This window comes from Phaenicophaeus curvirostris, chromosome 2, assembly GCF_032191515.1.
Source record: "Phaenicophaeus curvirostris isolate KB17595 chromosome 2, BPBGC_Pcur_1.0, whole genome shotgun sequence".
Taxonomy (NCBI): Eukaryota; Metazoa; Chordata; class Aves; order Cuculiformes; family Cuculidae; genus Phaenicophaeus; species Phaenicophaeus curvirostris.
In genome coordinates, this window is record NC_091393.1 from 78967970 (window position 1) to 78985824 (window position 17855).

The 17855-nt window shown below is 36.0% G+C and overlaps 1 protein-coding gene across 2 annotated transcripts in view; it reads left to right on the forward strand.

The window, feature by feature from the left end:
* The window catches only part of BABAM2 (BRISC and BRCA1 A complex member 2), a 178466-nt gene that overhangs the window by 42596 nt on the left and 118015 nt on the right, over nt 1-17855 (forward strand). Inside the window, exons 5-6 of one of the 2 annotated variants that reach the window (XM_069852612.1) lie at nt 10739-10933; nt 16138-16212. In XM_069852612.1, coding sequence (XP_069708713.1) covers nt 10739-10933; nt 16138-16212 — 270 coding nt within the window. The remainder of the gene's footprint in view (nt 1-10738; nt 10934-16137; nt 16213-17855) is intronic. The other variant, XM_069852613.1, reaches the window with a different exon arrangement.

Genomic DNA, 17855 nt, shown 5'->3' on the forward strand with positions numbered 1-17855 from the left:
TTTATGACTATTTTTTGCTTCAGTTAGTTAAAATATAATCATATTTTACTTAAGCAATGTTTTGTTACAATTTGGAAAAAATTATTATTAGAGAAACTGGCAGAAGATTAAAGGATTATGCCTCTGATGTGTAATGGTACTGGCACAATACATTCCACTTCCTCACAAGAACTCTAGAACAGTAAGAAATGGCTTGGCTTGGAAGCAACAACTTGTTAGCTTTCTAGAAACACATTTACAAGATTTTCTTTTTTGTTTGTTTGTTTTGTTCTGGGGTTTTTTTATGTTTTTGTTTTAAACAAGAGAAAAGATCTAATCTAGCATAGTCTTCCTGAACTGAGAATAGATTTAAATTCAATGTTGAATTCAAGCTGTTGAGCTATGATAATTCATTTTGCTGTAGAGAAAGTCGGTCATTGCTTATGAATATGCAAGTTGAACAGACTTTTAAATTAACTGATTACAGAAGGTCAGTTAGAAATAATCATTCTGTCTGATAATGCAGTTTCATATTTGATTAAATTCTAGGCTGTGAATTCTATAATAATTTATAATTGTACTTTTCTCCAATGGGACTACTTTAAGTTTGAGACCCTGCAGGTTCTTTCCTTCAGAAGGTATTGTTGGAACAAAGACATGTCTCTGTGTTCGGGGTAGTTTCCAAAGTATATATTCATTTCCCCAAATGGAGAAGGGCGTAAGCTGTATTTTCTTTTCTTTTTACTGGTCTACATTTTTGCCTGTATTTGTTTCAAAACCTCTGTTTGTTTTACTCATTCTTTACATGCTTTTGTCTGTGTTTTCTGCCGTCTTCCATCTCTGATCCTCAGGCACATCTAATCTTTTTTTAAAGATAGCTACAGAAATAATAGTTCAAATTGTGTCGTTTGTTTGGAGTATTAATGTTCATACAGTTTTACATTAATTTTGCTGTTTATCTGTCTCCCCAGAGATGCATCTTTTACTTGTATAAAGGAACCAAATGAGTGTTCTTTTCTTATGCTGTTTTTTTAAGAAGAGATATCTAATTAGCATTAATTTGTCTGAAATATTAATAATAATAATTTCTATTTCCAGTGAATTTTGTTTTTCACAATGGTATTTTGTAAATATTTTCTTTAAGGACTGTGTTTTCTAGGCCCTATAAACTCTCTTGTGGAAATAAAGACGGAAATACTGATTGGCCAGAGAGATCTACCATGTGATATATTGATTTTAATTTATGAGACTTTAGGAAGGGAAAAAACAGTTAGAAGAAAACAGTTCTGCATGTGCTGCCCAACAGTAAATGCTCAAGGGATGTTAGTGGATGCTTTCCAAAACATTAGCCATGAAGGTTCTGCCTCTTTGCTGTAGCTAAAATTTCTTGTTTTGACAAAAAACAAAAAGATCCAGAAACTGATAAGAGTGAAATACTTGCTATTTAAAAAGGGACTCTTGAGGCAAAGCATTAACATTGAGACAGCAGTCTGCTCTTTCGTCCACTGAGGGTCTGAGGAGTTGGAGTCTTTTCTTGCTACCTTAGTGCATGATGAGTAAGTCTTTAGGTAAAAGATGAGTGTGCATCTGTCTTGCATTGAAATTAATCTCATCTTCATGCTTTGTTCCTTTCACCTGCCACATACACTCCTGATGACAGAATCCCAAAGGGAAAAAAAAAATCTTGTGTACTAACTTGGATTAACTAATGATTAGTGCATGGGATTCCCTATCCCAGGATTTGTACATTCTGAGGGAATTAAGAAATTCTTTCTCACAACGGGTAAAGGTACAATCTGCTTTCTGGGAGAGATGTTTTGGGAGGTCTGGAAAGTAGCAAAACTTGCTCTGAACCCTCAGCAAGGTACCACAAGAAATACTTACGTATGCCAACTCATTAGGATATTAATTAGGTATATTGTACTCTCTTACTTGAGAGAACAGGCACTTGTATCTTTTAAGGGTCTAATTTTCTGCTCTGTGGGAGAAGCAGGCAGACTTTTTCAGGAAGAGCACACAACTTAAAAGCTCTTTTCTGGGCTCAGCTTCACAGTTCCTGCATCTTCGGAGAAATTTTAACTTACAAGGATCAGCTATCTCTTCTCTGCTCCTACAGCAGGACATAGAAGTGATTTGTAGAAACCTTTGGAAGCTGATTTCATTCTTTTGTCAAGGGAACGGTACTTGAGAGACAATGGTGTATTTTTTCTAGGTGAATGCAGGAGAGAGTTCTCCATGTGTCAGATTTGCTGGGGTTTATTTTAGAGTCACCTTGGATATGGGATCATTGAATCAAGAATCACACTGTGTGGCTAGTGGAAGAAAAGAGGGAAAATAATTTTATAAAAAAATATAAGATGCTTTTATGAATGCAGAATTCATTTCTTAGTATATTGTTTTCCTGCTCTGTATTTTCATGCTGATTCGAAGCCTTTGGGTGTTTGATATTTCAGTTAAGCGTTTATAAGCTGTTGTAATTTCTGCATCTAGTTTTCACCACATCTTACTGAAAATAAAAATTCAAATAAATACTATAAATATTGACTATCCCAAGCTTTGCTTTATGCTAGCTTTTATGTATTATACACAATAGCTAGTAGAGCACACAAGATCTCTAAGTTCTTTGGTTGTATTTGCAATGACAAAAGTGCTCCTGCATTGAACTATTTTTATGATGTGTTAAGTTGTGATGTTTTCTCGTGCTCAAAAATGATCATTTAAAGCAGATCACTCCAGAAAGTTGTTCCAGTGGTGTTTTGGGGGAGAGGAATATGAAGAACTTGTGAAAATACGATGACAAGTAGATGGCATGTAGGTTTACAATAATTGACTTGAAACTGCAGCCTGTAGGATGTTTAAGTGCTGGCTGCTAAGAAACTGAAGCCTTTGAAGTTGTTATAACACTCCAGCCCTGCAAATGCTGTGAAAAATATCTGTTGATAGAAAGATGTGAGCATATGGCAGATAATTATCCTGTGCCTTTTTCTGTGAACAATTTTCCCTGTGGTGGTCCATTAAAACTATAGCAAGGACTGAGACCAGATATCCCAGTTTCTAGATTAATGCTGTAACCACTGGATCCGTATCTTCTCTGTAAATGGAGCCTAAGTGCTTATATCACAGTGTGATCTTTCTCGTTTCAGGTAAAAACTTATCTTGGTACAGATTTTAGGCCACAGTAGGATCGAAGTTTTGTGCATGTGGTGTGCAGAGATATAAACAAAATGCAAATCTGTACTTACATTATTTTTTATGGTAATTCTGGATGAAAGATTCTATAGAAATGCATTACCACTGTTACAAGCTTGGGAGGTTTTGTTTACTGACATTTTCTCGTGAAAGTTAATTTTCCTGGTTAGAAATATAGAAGTGCACTAACTTAAAATAAGATCTTGCTGTTGTTTCCTGTAGTATAGCCAGGAAAAACAGTTACAATCTGTCTTCTTTAAAATCACATTCCTGGAAGATATTCTGGCAACCTGGATATTTAAACACATTTCAAAGAAAAACAACTTCAAATCAATTAGAAATTGTTATCACATTTTCTTCCAGATAGTGTAGAATTATAGTTTGCTGCAGGCATAGCCTGGAATTATGAAATAAGCAATAACCTGTGAAGGAGGCTATGAATTAGCTGCTTATGGAACACTAGGTCCATTATGTTCTGACGAAAGAGGGAACAGGTAGTCACGACACTGAGTTGTTTGCATAGGTTCTTGATTAGCTTTCTCAAAGGGTAAAGGAAAGACTGCAGAGCACAAAATGTTCCAGAACAAAACTTTATTGTGGTTTCTTTGTCAATAGTTGAAAAGTATGGCTACTTTGGAAAGCTAAAATCTGCATGTCTTCCCTAGTAGGGCTGAGAAGCTACTTTGTGGGGGTTTTTCACTTGCTTCACCTCTACAAAGATCTCATTAAAACTGGTACTGTCTGAATGCAAGTTTTCTTTGTCTCTTTTTGACATCCAGTTGGTGTCATTGCTGTTCATTTGAATGAGTTACTGTTGAAATGGCTTAAATTACACTCTCTGTAGGTGGCCTTATAATACCTTTACTCTGCCTTCTTATACAGACTTTAAGTGAATTCATTTTCTCAACACTTTGATCATGTCTTATGGTCCAAAAAGCTTTTCCTGTCAAACTGCTCACTTGCTATGCAGACACCCTCTGTTGGGAGACAGGATCAAGAGCCAGGGAATTCTAAGATTGACCTTGGACCCCTACAAAATCTGTGAGGTTACACTTATCAGTGAAAATTATGCTCTTTGGTAAGCTTGTTTAAATTAATATCTGGCACATCTTCTGAATTGATGTCCTGCTTCACTTCTGATTTCTCCAGTATAGACAGTGGTCTGTCTGTGTCTGTGGTCTACTAGTCTCTGTGTAATAACCAAATATTATTTTTTCGTCTATATTGCCACACAGTGTGAGGTGGAGGGCAAAGTTAGTGGATGTGCATTCTATTCATTAATTACTCTAAGGTCTAGATAACTATTTTCCCAAATACCTTTTCTTGAAACTTAGTCCAATAATAAAAAAAGTTAGCAATTGCCGGGGAAGCTTCTGCCACAAAGGAATATTCAAATTCCTTATGTTGAATTGCTTATTCACAGGTAGGTAAATAATTATTGGCCACTTTCTGCATGACAGTAGCTACAACTGCGTAGCCAGCGATGCTTCTGGAGTCTGGTCTTTATCATATGGAAGTTCTCGTTCCATTACTTTTCCTGTAGAGCATTTTGAATCATTTCCTCAATTGGAAAAATGAGGATAGGCCAGCCATGACAGCTGGCATTACCAGGCTTTTGTCTTCACAAGAAAATATGTAGTTGTCTTCTGATGCTACTAAACCTGCTACTAAAACAAACCGCTTAAGATGAGGTAACAGTTTACCTATTTAGAAAATGAAAGTTATACAAGTTGCAATATGGCCAAGCTAAAAACCAGTTAAAAAATGGAACTCAAGATCTGCAGTGTGGTGTTCCTCCTAATTTTAGTGGAGATTATGGAGAGATATGTGAGCAGTGTCCAGACAGAAAATAATTATTTAATTGAACATCTGTGTGCTGAGAAATGGCAGGTAATTTCTTCCATGATATCCTGATAACATTAAAAATGGTCATAACCAATCTGAGGTGTGCATGTAAGCCTTCATGTGCGATAGGCACAAATGCAGAACTAGGTGCAGATGCGTAGTTTGAGTCGATTCTTAATTCTGTGTTGTCGGACAGTGAGCTGCTTTCAGTCTATCTGGCTAACATCTGAACAACTCAAAGTTTACACTGCAGAGTTCACTTAAAGATATCTGTTGGCAAACAAGGAAAGGAATTGGATCCAATTCTGGATTTCTTTATTATAAATGCATTAGTGATTGTTCTGTAAAATTTGATTAACTCTCTGGAAAGTCTGTGGAAATCTCATTTCAAATTGAGAAAGATTTATTGAGTGACTTATTTTGTCAGTACCCTAGTCAGTGTGCTAATTTTTTTAATATAAAATGAATTTTAATTGCAATTTTATAGCAATTTCATAGAATCATAGAATCATAGAATAACCAGGTTGGAAGAGACCCACCGGATCATTGAGTCCAACCATTCCTATCAAATTTATGATAAAAAACCCTCTCTTTTCAGCATGCATGTGATTTTGGTAAAATGATGTGAATGTATAAGTTTCATCAGGAACAAAATTGAAGGTCCTGGTGAGCAGACGAGAAGGAGATTTTGATAGGAGCCAGAGAAAGACACAAGACTTGCTGTATACATATTTGCTGGTTATTTCTTCAACTGGATTTTTCATACCTGCCAGGCTTCAACAGTTTGTCTTTGAAAAATAAGGTTATGTGTGTTTTCTTACTTCCAGGGTTTTTCTGAGACCATAACAGCCGAAACTTATAATTTTGAGTTACATTCAGAGCATAATTCTTATGCAGATATGAGTTTTGTGGCAAAATTTGAAGCCATGGAACACAGAAACACTTGAAGCTTGCTGTACTCATCTAATGCTTTAAATTCTTTAAAATACCCTTTCTTAAAAAGCTGTATTCACTACATTTGGAATAGAGCCTTCAGGCAAACAATCAAAGTGAAGCACACAGGCTGCTACTCCTTCTTTTTGCTCCAGAGTCTTTAATTTAAGATTTTGCTGATTAAAACAATTTCCAAAATCTTAGAACAAACACAGTACTACATTGCTACATAAAATTCTATCTCTAAAGGAGATCATTTTACTATTGCAGGGACACTACTCTCATTGCCTAAAGTGACAAATTACAGAATTTGGGTTGGAGAGGACCTTAAAGATCATCTAGTTTCAACCTCCCTGCCATGAGCAGGGATACCTTCCACTGGATCAGGTTGCTCAAAGCCTTATTCAACCTCCTTGCATCTTTTCAGAAAAATCATTATAAAATTGAAGTGATTAAGACATTCTGCAAGGAATCACCTTGATAATCATCGAATTCTGCTTTAGTTTAGTTTCAACAGTTTTTGTTACAGGTAGTTGCTTACTTTGTCTTTGATTTCAAAACCAGAAGGAATATTAAAGAAGGTACTATTTGAAACTGAGAGAACAGTGTAGCACATATTTTGATATACTATTGAAATTGTATCACAATTAAATGGTTTCAGAGTTCTTTCAGGTGAATGATCCTAGTGCTTAGGGCAAATAAGCAGCACAGAAAGATATGTAGAAAGAAATTTCATATGTAATTATGTCATTGTATTCAGAAGTGTTTGTGAAAATTTATGAATTTAAATTTTCTGACAAGAACAGCACTTCTGCAAAGTTAACAAAATGACTAGAAATGTAGTGGCCAATTGCCAAATTCCAAGCACTACAATAATACAATTCCCAAGTGAAAAAATAATGTTTATTTAAATTACAAATTTTGTTACAGAAAATTTGTGCAACCATTGTATATTTACTCTTTCATCAGTGAAAATCCATTGTAATTGATGTATGTTTTGGGTAGCTACTTGAATTTTTCTCCACATGATTTGTTTTTATAAGCAGTTCATACTTTGTTTTAGTCTTTAGTTACTGAATGAAAGGTATTTAATAAGGATCCTGCAGTCAAATAATTCATTTTAATTCCTGTAGCTTTAAGGCAGTGCAGCATAACTACTGTTTTAATGCAGTGTTCTTGAATTCTTTAAGAGAGAAATACTCTAGCTTCATGCTGGACTGATGACAATGGATTTCCTTTTGCTCTTTTTTTTTTCTCTGTAGTGTAATGTTATTTAAAAAACAAAAGGTTCAGTTGCATTTAGGTCAGTTATTAAAATATTGTTGGTCATTTCCTTTGACAGAACATTTCTATTGTGTTATACCAATGTCATTAGGAGGAAAGGTTATTCCTACTTGTCTGGCTGATATCAATACGTACTGGCATATTACATCCTCTGGCTTTCTGGAAATGCTTTATTTGAGCAGCAGCTTGGGAACAGGAAATTTAAGGTTATACACAGTCTGGTTTCAGACTGCAGGACAGAAAAATGTGTTTCCTAGAAGACGCCATCTACCCGAAAAATTTTCTTTAGTATTTTGTAGAATTGGGTAAGTTTAAATATGTTTAAGTTGGGAATAAATTTTTACCACCTGTGGATGGTAAACAAAGTAGAACAAGGCTTTTGGTCATTCTGTAGTGTGTAGTTAGGAACTTAAATGAAACATGTTAGTAGCTCTCCCATTCACCAGTTACTCCAGAATATATTATAGTTTACCCTTTAAAATATAGCAATGATAATATTGCCATTTAGTAGGTATTCTTACTATCTAGGAGGAAAAGGAACAACAAAGTACTTCTACTTTATGCCATGATCAAATGTGGAGTCTGTGACACTGTGGTAGCTCCTAAAGGCTGAAGTTCAAGGACAGCATTTTACTCACACTGACAGCGCTTTCTACCAGAATCACTGTAAGCATGAGAATAGGAGTACAATTTAATCCCATAACTGTGCATTGAACTGTTCATTCATTCGTGTAAAACAAAGGAAATTGTGATCAGCAGTTATGTCCTGTTGCGTTTCTTAAGCTGAGCCTGTCAGTCTTGGGTAAATCTCTAAATTATATAAACATCAGATCTTTTACAAATCTGTACTCAAGAGGAAAGTGTTCCCCTGAGTGCTCCATCCACACTCTAAGATTTTCTTTTTTTTTTTTATCAAAGCAAAACCAATGTCTATGTTTCTGAAGAATGAAAGTACCACCTTCCAAAACTATTTCCCCCAACCACGTTCTTTTTTTGTGTTTGACAGAAATTTATACTTTTCATCCTAATCACAGAAGTGGGTGATGCATAGAGAATCAAGGTAGCTCTGCCAGCCATAGTCATTCAAAAATTTTTAATCATGCTGCTGAAAGTCATGACATTGGTCAAAACCCCATGTTTATGAGATAGAAAAAGGTTTGTATTTCTAAATCAAACTTCTTTTATTTTGTTCTCTCTTTTTCTGTGTGTAGGTAGTACATACACAGATTTCTTTGCGTATTTAGTAGCTATTAACTGAAATGAGAAGGCATGGAGGGAATGGGTAGAATGTAGATGACATTTTCTTAAAATTGATCCCTTCAGGACTGGGAACTTCAGGAAAAACATCATGTGGTAAGATTTGAGATAAAACTGCCTTAGTAAACATTATTGATTTTTTTTTTCTCTCCAAGAAAAAGCAAGATTTTCAAGGAAGCAATGCATATTTCATGTTGCTTTCACTGACAAATTAAATGTGTATGTTTTAAGTGATGATGTTGAAAATGAGAAATTAATTTTGGTAACATCTTGATATATATGACCTCAGCAGGAAACAAATATTAAGTTGTGGAAAGAGAAATGCTTGAAGTATTAAGCCATCATACACATATACTGAAATCTGTATAAAACCATTCCAAAGCGATATATCGTGAACTGTAGTCATCAGAGATAGTAAAACTTACATGCCTTTTTAACAGAAATAGCCACATAGTTGGAGATTACACTACAAGTAGATTTGATAAGGTCCTCTCTTTCTGTTTGAGCTTTTTGTAAACCACTTCATAGAATCAAAAAATAGCCGAGGTTGGAAAGAGCCTTTAGAGACCATCTAGTCCAGCCCCACAGCCCGGGCAGAGTTCATTTAGAGCAGGTTGGCCACGATCTTATCCAGTCAAGTTTTGAGTATCTACAGTCTGTCTGTGCAACCTGTTCACTTGTATTTATTATTTTCATTTTACACAAAATATGAATAGCTTGTATTTTTCAGAGGACATGTTTTTTTTATCTAGCTTCATCCATTTACTTACCATAGGCTAAGAAAATTTTTTGTGTGTTTCAGTACAAGGTCATCTTAAGATTTCTGCTTCAAAGTACAGAAAGATTTTCTGTCCTTTCATTGCAGAAAGTGCTATGTACCAAAGCAGTTTTTCTACTGAAGAGGCAAAAATGGGCTAATGCTTTTTTTTGTCCTTGCCAAAGGATGTAAATTGTGCATATAATTTGTTTATTAAATGTCTGCAACTTCCAGAACAAAAGTAGCCATGCCATCTGTGATCACTTTGCGTTCAGATACTGATAAGTAATTGTTTGAAGCTACTGTATTGTATCTTCAGTTAGTTGTAAAATACAGACATCTTTGCAATTTCTAAGGATCTTAATGTTAACTGTACAATCCATACCATTTCAAATCCTGTTGCAGGTAGTTTGTTGTCATATGTCTATGTGATATACAGAAATGCAGAATAGTTTTGCTCATACTCAAAGCTGACCAAAAGCCACAACTATGTTTGCATGCCCTGAGCTTGTATCAAGAAGACCTGTTGAGGACCTAAGTACAAAGCATATGGACTTTTGCATCAGAACTGTCTCATGTGCTGTCAGCGTGGAGTTACAGAGTGAGCTCTTATCTGCCCTTAACATTGATCCATTCTAGGTCAACCAGATGTAGGCATGCAACACTGATCATGTTAGGTATGGTTTGTAACACAAAACCCCTTCCTGAATAACACTAACTGTGCATGGAAGGCTGATCTAAGCCAATGTTAGAGTAGTTGAACTGAGAGATAACATTATTACTGTGCTGCTGACACAGCTATCATCATAGCGTTAATATTTTTATTTCTGTTAACTGTGTTTCTTGACATACAGTCAGTTTGTAATAAAAACTTCTGCCCGACACGCTGAAGAGACTTGTGTATAGATGGCGTTTGTGTTCAAGGGTTGAGTCAAGGTAACTCTAGTGAAGAGATAGTCAAGACGAAGTAAAGCACAAAGTTGAGGCAACAGAAGGGGACCCATTTGCTCCATTGCTGTCAACACTATATCCACTATTTGATTAGTGGAGCAGAGTAATTTCTGTAGTTGGTGTCAATTTGGCATATTCACTTTGCAGGCTGCTTTTTGAGTCTGATACTGTGCAGGCTGTATTTATCTGATCCCAAAATGTTTCATATCAGTTTTAATTGTTTTATTTCAAACTTTTCAAGTTTGGTATAATTTTAGGGAAGAATGGAATGGTAGTTTCATCTATGCCTAACAGTAGCCTCGTTGCCAGTTTTTTGATAGGACTCTATCAGGACCCTTACTTGACATTAAGGCTTGATTTTTTGCTGTTTGACCTGGGTTTCCTCCAGAGCATGATACAACCTTTGTACTTAATATTATGGTTTAGCTTTGTCACAAAGCTTCCACATGCATTATGTGCCTTTGGCATCCGTATGGAAGGAGTAGTGTTTGTCTCTCTATTGTTTTAAACAATTTTGGTCTCTGTTCTTTTCTAATTCAACAGAATTTGGCTTCTTGGAATCCTTCAAACCCTGAATGCCTCTTGCTTGTTGTGAAGGAGCTTGTGCAGCAGTATCACCAGTTTCAGTGCAGCCGATTACGTGAAAGCTCTCGTCTCATGTTTGAATATCAGACTTTACTTGAAGAGCCCCAGTATGGAGAAAACATGGAAATCTATGCTGGCAAAAAGAACAACTGGGTAAGTAGTAAGAGTATATCTGCTAAATGCTTTTAGTGATCTTTACATTTTAATAAATACAGCTCTTGGAAAACTTGAGTTATTTCTGTGCCTATCCATGCTTTATGTTTCCAGTGGAGAAAATGTGTATTTGACTCCAGCTCACTTCCTATACTCCTTATCTTGTACATTGCTGTCATTCCACTACCTTGGTTGAACCAAATGGACAGATGAGTAGCTGTTTTTCAACCTCATATTAGTTCATCTGATTTGAGATGAGAACTGTTGAAAAGTCTGTACAATATTTACCAGAGCATGGTACAATTTTGTGTGGAAGTTTGAATTAGCCCTGAAGATTTGAGAGGCAGAATAACAACTGCTGGAATGACACCCTGCCCAGACAAATCAGCCTGCTTACAAGTAGGATGTATTAGGGTATGGTTCCACATTACAATTGAGTTGACTCATTTGGTAGCTGTAGCTGCTTATCTCTCTCTCGCACTTCTCTAAGCTGAGATGAGTTGTTTCGGGAACCTAAACTGGAGAGGAAAAAAAAAAGACTATTTTTCTGCAGGAGAACATAAGGTGGTGAGATGGGCTAGAGCAGTGACTTCATAGGGCCATATCTTCATATGACAATCTGACATTTAACTGGCTTACCTGTTTCCTGAAGTTGTATCTTTCTCCTTTTGGAATGTGCCGTGCTGTGTAGAAACACTGCATGCATATATGCATACCATCTCTGCCTTCTATAGTGAAGTTTTTGGCAATGTAGATATTTTGGTTACTGCATGATTTTATTTTTGTAATTTTTTTTCCTAACTGATCTCTCCCACAGAGCGAGCTTTGCAAAAATCAGTTTTTTTCTGCTGATAGTGTATTTATCATGGCAAGTTTGGAGTAAGCGATATCAGGAAATATCTAATTGTGTTTATGCTGAATATGTCACCCTCTTGCTTTCAGCAACAGCATACTCTTAAGATATACTGGCCTTCAGAAGCAGTATCTTCTGAAATAGATGCAGTCTGAAAACTGATAATAATTCCTGTCACCAGACCTAGAATTCAATCTTATGTGATTCTTAACATCCTTGAGTTACAGGTGATGCAAGGATGTTTACTTTACAGCTCACAGTACTTATATTCATCTGTTTTTATTTTGCAGACAAGTCATCTAAGCTTTTTTATTTTAAGACAAGTAAAATTTTATTTCAGGATTTTAGATCTCTTTTTAAATGATTATAAATCAGAATACTTCATTGAAATTAATTTGTTCTTAAAAGTTATTCTCTATAGCTGGCATTACAAACTACTTGCCACATCTGTAAATATCATCAGTCTGGTTTATTGAAATGCAGAAGGCTTTCTAAGCTGTACTTAGATTTTATCATAATTTTTGGCAGCTGCAAAAACTCTACTCAAGACTGTAGAAAACTGGTGGGTTTTTTCCTTTTTTTTTGTGGGAAAACCTTATCCACTCAAGCCCTTATGAATCTTTCCTCAGTCTTTGGTGACTGAATAAAGAACTTTTTTTTTCATTTGAAAATCTGTATTTTTTTTAAATAATCCAATACAGTAAACGTATTTTGAGGCAAATTCTTTTAATCATTGCAGAGCTATTTGAGGTTTTTGTAGCATGTACTTTGTTTTCAAAGTTTACATTCTCTATCAAGAAGACTACAATGGTCTCATTTGGAGGCTTTATGAATCTGGTACATACAAGGCAGAGGCTTGTTTACGACTGTCCTAAAAACCAAAACTATGAAACTAACTTGTGTAATTCTCCCTCCTGTCCCTTACAACTGTCTTCTTAGTCATGATGGTCAGTGCAATAGCAGTGTTTATCTGAAAAGCAAGAGGTAAACTGCATGTTATCTCCTCTGTCTTTAAGTCATTGAAATTTGTGTTGCAGTGTTTCAGGAATCACTAGGGGCTCGGCAGACTTCTGAAACAATCATCTATGAATGAACCTCATGCAGTGTTATGAAGACAGTCATCTTAAATGTATGAGTTAGTTAAAAAAAAAAAAAGGAGTTTAAAGAGGAGGCCTCTAATTTCCTGGAGTGATGTCCAAGTTAAGATCTGTGATAAATAGACAAATTGTTATCTAGCTTACAAGTTTCATATTGGCAGAGTACCAGCTGATACAGATGCCCGTTAGCTATCTAATCTCTCAGTGCTGTGGCCAGAAATTCATCTAACTCGACCTGATGGCTGTGACCAGCTGGTTGGGGCTGGAGAGGGGAGCACCATGGACAGGGCCTGCTCCCTGCCTCTCCAGAACACTTTTGGAAGTAATGCGTTGCAAAATAATATTGAATGAATGAAGTAAAAGATCTAGACTGCAAGTCTGTAGTTACTTCCACATTCTGGAGTGGCTGATATTTCAATCAGAGGCCATTCATCTGTTCAGTGACCCTCCCGCTTCATTCAACTTGATATTTTACCAGAAACAATTTTCTGGATTTTATGGCAAATGTTTTACAGCATTTTTTTGGAAGTTAGGTCCAGACAAGAATAATTGTCTATAATGTCCATTTCAGTCTGAATTAAAACCTAGTGCCCTGTCATCAAAGCAGTATTTGTGTTACACGTGCATAAGAAGTCAGTGATTTTTCTGCATACATAAGTAATACCGCATCAGAAATTTGCCATCTGTCCTCACAAGTAGTGTCATCAGGAAAGGTTTCAGAGCCTTTAATGTAATATATGCTCACTTTTTGTTGCATAGTGTTTCTATATGCAATTGCCTTACCTCTATTGTGTGACTACCAGGGACAAATTTTTAGGGCAATTCTGAGCTAGCTGGCAGCAGAGTGGATTAGAACTTAACAGCACACAAACCCTTTTGGCAAATGATGTAACTGGCAAGATACCCTTGGAAAGATTGTGGTTGCATTCAAGATCTTGTTTCTTGTTTAGTGATAGAATTGAGTTATATCTAGTTCATGCCTGGTACATAGACCAAGTAACAAATTGGCACTGATATCAGCATTGCTTTTTGTACATCTGACTAATACAGCATCTCTGTCTATATGTACTTAGTTTCTTGAGGTTAAGTGTTTGCTTATTTTAGGTGTAAAATTGATTGAAGTAATCCAGATCTGTAGAATTTTTTTCCTTCTCAATTTTGTGCCATGTCAGTACCATAGAAAAATATACTTAGCAAGCAGTCATTTATATTCCTAAGATGCTCTGCATAGCAGCTTACTCATTTTGGAATGCCATTTTCCATTGATTTTTAACCTGCAGTACCTTTTCAGAGAGGCTTGTGCATCTGCAAACTTGTTTCCTTCAGTACTTTTTTCAGCCAGCTCCTTTCTCCATCCGTATGCATAGCAATTGTTGTGGCCCATCACTATGGGGGTTTGTGGGCCGGTGGTTTATGGCCAGTGGCAACCTTACACTGAGCTCAAAGCAATTTATGGATTAGCACAGGAACTGAAAGGTGAGGCAACATGCTGACTGTTTTGCAAAGATGTATGGCAGAATTTCAGTATCAATACAGGTGTTAAGACTTCAGATGTCTTCTTGAAGAGTTGCTCTAGCCTTTGACAAGCTGTCCCTGTATCTATATGGAGTTCTTTTGATAGCATCTACTAAACATAGTAAAGCTATGGCCTCAAAAACATCCCTTTCACATCTGTGTGCTTTGTAAGACCTCGAGTACTGAGGGTGACTGAGCACTGCCATGGGCTACTCAGAGAGATTGTGGAATCTCCATCCTTAGAGATATTCAGAAGCTGAACGTGGTCCCAGGCAGCCTGTTTATTGTCCAGATCTTTACATCTGTTCCATGGGTCACTGCTGCGTTTTACTGAATGGACGCTTTTGTTATTTTAGATGTGTTGCATACTTTTGCCTACCACAAGGTACAGCTGTATACATGATAAAGAAGGTGGTGTGTAAATCTATTGTAGTATTTACATTCACCTTTTTAATGAGAATTACAATATATACATTCACTGCAGATCTATGTGCACTTTGTTAAATTTGCATATTATGCAATTCTCATTGAAAGTATTTTTCTTCTCACTTTGGCTCTGCAAAGCATTTAAGATAGTAAAATGAAAATATGGTAGATATAACTATATTCAGGGAATAGTGAAGTAGTACATGTGTGTAACCATGGGAGAACAAATATTGCATATTTACAGAACTTTGATTTTTCTCCTTGCCTTTAAAATGAAGTACTGTTTTTTAAAAATGGTGTGTTATCACATAACTGAGTAGCATAAGTATGCAAAGACATGGCAGTGTTAAAAGTGAAAAAAGTTTGGCTACCTTGTCTCAAGGCATCCTGATTTTTTTGTACATAACTGATAAAGCTAATGTTTAATGCTTTTTGTACTGCTCATTCAACATTATAAATATACCCGCTGTATGGCCACTTTACTGAATTAAAATACGGAGATGACAAAAAATGAATACAGAGGAAATCAGGCAAGCATTTGTTTTTCAAAAAGAATAAACTTCAGTGCTTCATAACCAGGTGGACAAAGTCTGGTTTTGAGGAAGTGTATGAAACAGAAAGGAAATCCTTTCCATTTCCTTTGCATGCACATTATGCATAAAAAAGAGCAATGTGCAGGGGATGCTTGGCAAACTTTCAGTAGATGATTGTCTAGGTGTTAAGATTCCCATAATTCTGAAAACAAATTACATAAAACAAACCTTCTACTTCAGTTGTTTCCTCTATATTTATTCAGAGGACACTTTTGATACATTCTCACTTTACTGAATGCAAATTCTCTTATGTATACCTGCAATGTTTGTAAACATTGCCTCTGTTTTATCTGTGCACTCTTACAAATTTGTCAGGTTTTTAGGTTCACTTTCTGACCATTTGCAGGTCTTGCCAGAAATTTGTCCAGAAGCAAGTATAGCCAAGATCCATCTATACTTAGGGCCTAACAAAATATAATCTGATTTCTGTCATGCACATTGTTGTATTCTCACTACTTTTTGCTGTTGACTTGCGGCAATGATATTTTGTGGGTTTTAAGTTGATTTCTCATATAACATCTGTTAAATCTATTAATTATTTTTTCCTCTTCAGTAATTCCATTGAGAAGTCTTGTTTTGAATCCTGACCCTTCTGTTTGGTATGAACTCTTACACATTTCTCTGGATAATATTTCATCCATATTTCTTTGGATAATATGTTCAATATATGGTTCTGTTTTAGACACCTGGTATCATTAATGCTACCTTTTTTTCCCACAGACTGGAGAATTCTCAGCTCGCTTCCTCTTGAAGTTGCCTGTAGATTTCAGCAATATTCCCACATACCTTCTCAAGGTAAAATGAATGTCTAAGCTGACAGTATTTGTGAGAGAGTGTGAATTATTGAAATGTTCTTAGTAACTATTTTGACTTTCCTACCTTTCTCCTCTCCGAGAGTTTGAAAGTTCACCATTTCTAAACCTGATTGGATTATCTTTTGGGAAGGTGATATTAGACATAATGTTCTTTTGCATGCTGTTTTACCAGGTAGTAAACATACACCTATCATTCTAAAGGACAGTCCGGTTGTGCCAGTAGTATTAATAGTAGAAGCGGAAAGGCAAACATAAATATACCATTTCTTAACACAGAATGCAGATACCAATGACACGAATTGAAGATTTCGATGTGTACTTTCCCTCATTGTTTACCATGAACACTAATTTGACCAGATACTTTAGAAAGCAGGGCTACAGGGTATTGATGTGAGTTGGAAAAAAGTATTTCTCTGCTAAGAGGGAAGAAAACAACAAGAAGAAGAAAACAAAACTAGAAACCTTACAACAAACTACCAATATTGAATAATTTGAATTGAGTAGTTTTCACAGCAGGAGGACAGTCACTCTTTCAAGCAGTTACTTTTTCAAGTTACTATATCCAGAGAATGCAATGAGCAATCTGGGTTCTCTCTGTCTATCATTACTGTCAGAATGAAGTGCCAGGACTTATACTGCAGACAAGGTTTGAGTCAGCTGATGTGACCAACACCCCTCTTTCCATTAAACTGCATGTCAGCCTCCTTACTCAGCTTTTTACTTTTAATTATTTGGAAATAAGAACAGCTACTTAATGTTTAACAATGAAGATGTTGAGATAAAAATGTCAGTGTAGAACCCATTTCCTCCTCCATCATTAGAACTGTCTTCATCTATTGTTATTGTAAAATTGCATCTGGACTGCAGGATAGGTGTGTTTAGTTTCTGAAAGACTCTGAAAATAAGGAGACTGAGAAAATCTAATGTGAACTGTGCTGTCTGCTCCTACCAGAACTCCAAGTGCTATATTTTCCAGGAACAATTTTAAATTGGTCAAGAATTTCAAAGCAATTGCGTGCACCGTATGTTTAATAGCTTCAGTCACAGAGCTATCAGCTCTGTGTTCAGCCTCTGTGGGGAAACTGCATGGCTTTGAGGTTGGAAGGTGGTGGATGACTTACTTAAGTCATCATGTAGGAACCCTGTGATCGAAACATATACCACTTTTGTTTCTAAAGAGTAACATCTTAATGCATGACAGCATACTCCTCCTTACTGTAATTCCCTATCATGTTCACTGAACATCTTCTGGGCTCTCTAAACAAGATTTGTATACCATGGATAAATCATCAGTGCTCCACAACTGGTTCCTGGAGCATAGTTCACCCTGAGTACCAAATGATTCATTAGTCTGAAGGAAAAAGTGTATTTATTTTGCATGCATGTATAAATTGTGTGATGTGAAGAGGCACTCACAGAAGGTAGTAGAATCAAAGTTCCCAGTCTACCTTTATTTTGACATTTCTAAAATCTCAATGTCTTAGCTTTGGAGTTTCAAAGTTAATGTATTTTTGTATGTAATAGCCTGGATATTTACAACAGCAGATCCTTCTTGATGAGCAATGTACTGATGAATTCCTTAGCTTTCTTATGCAGACATCTGCTATACAAGCTGACAGGTTA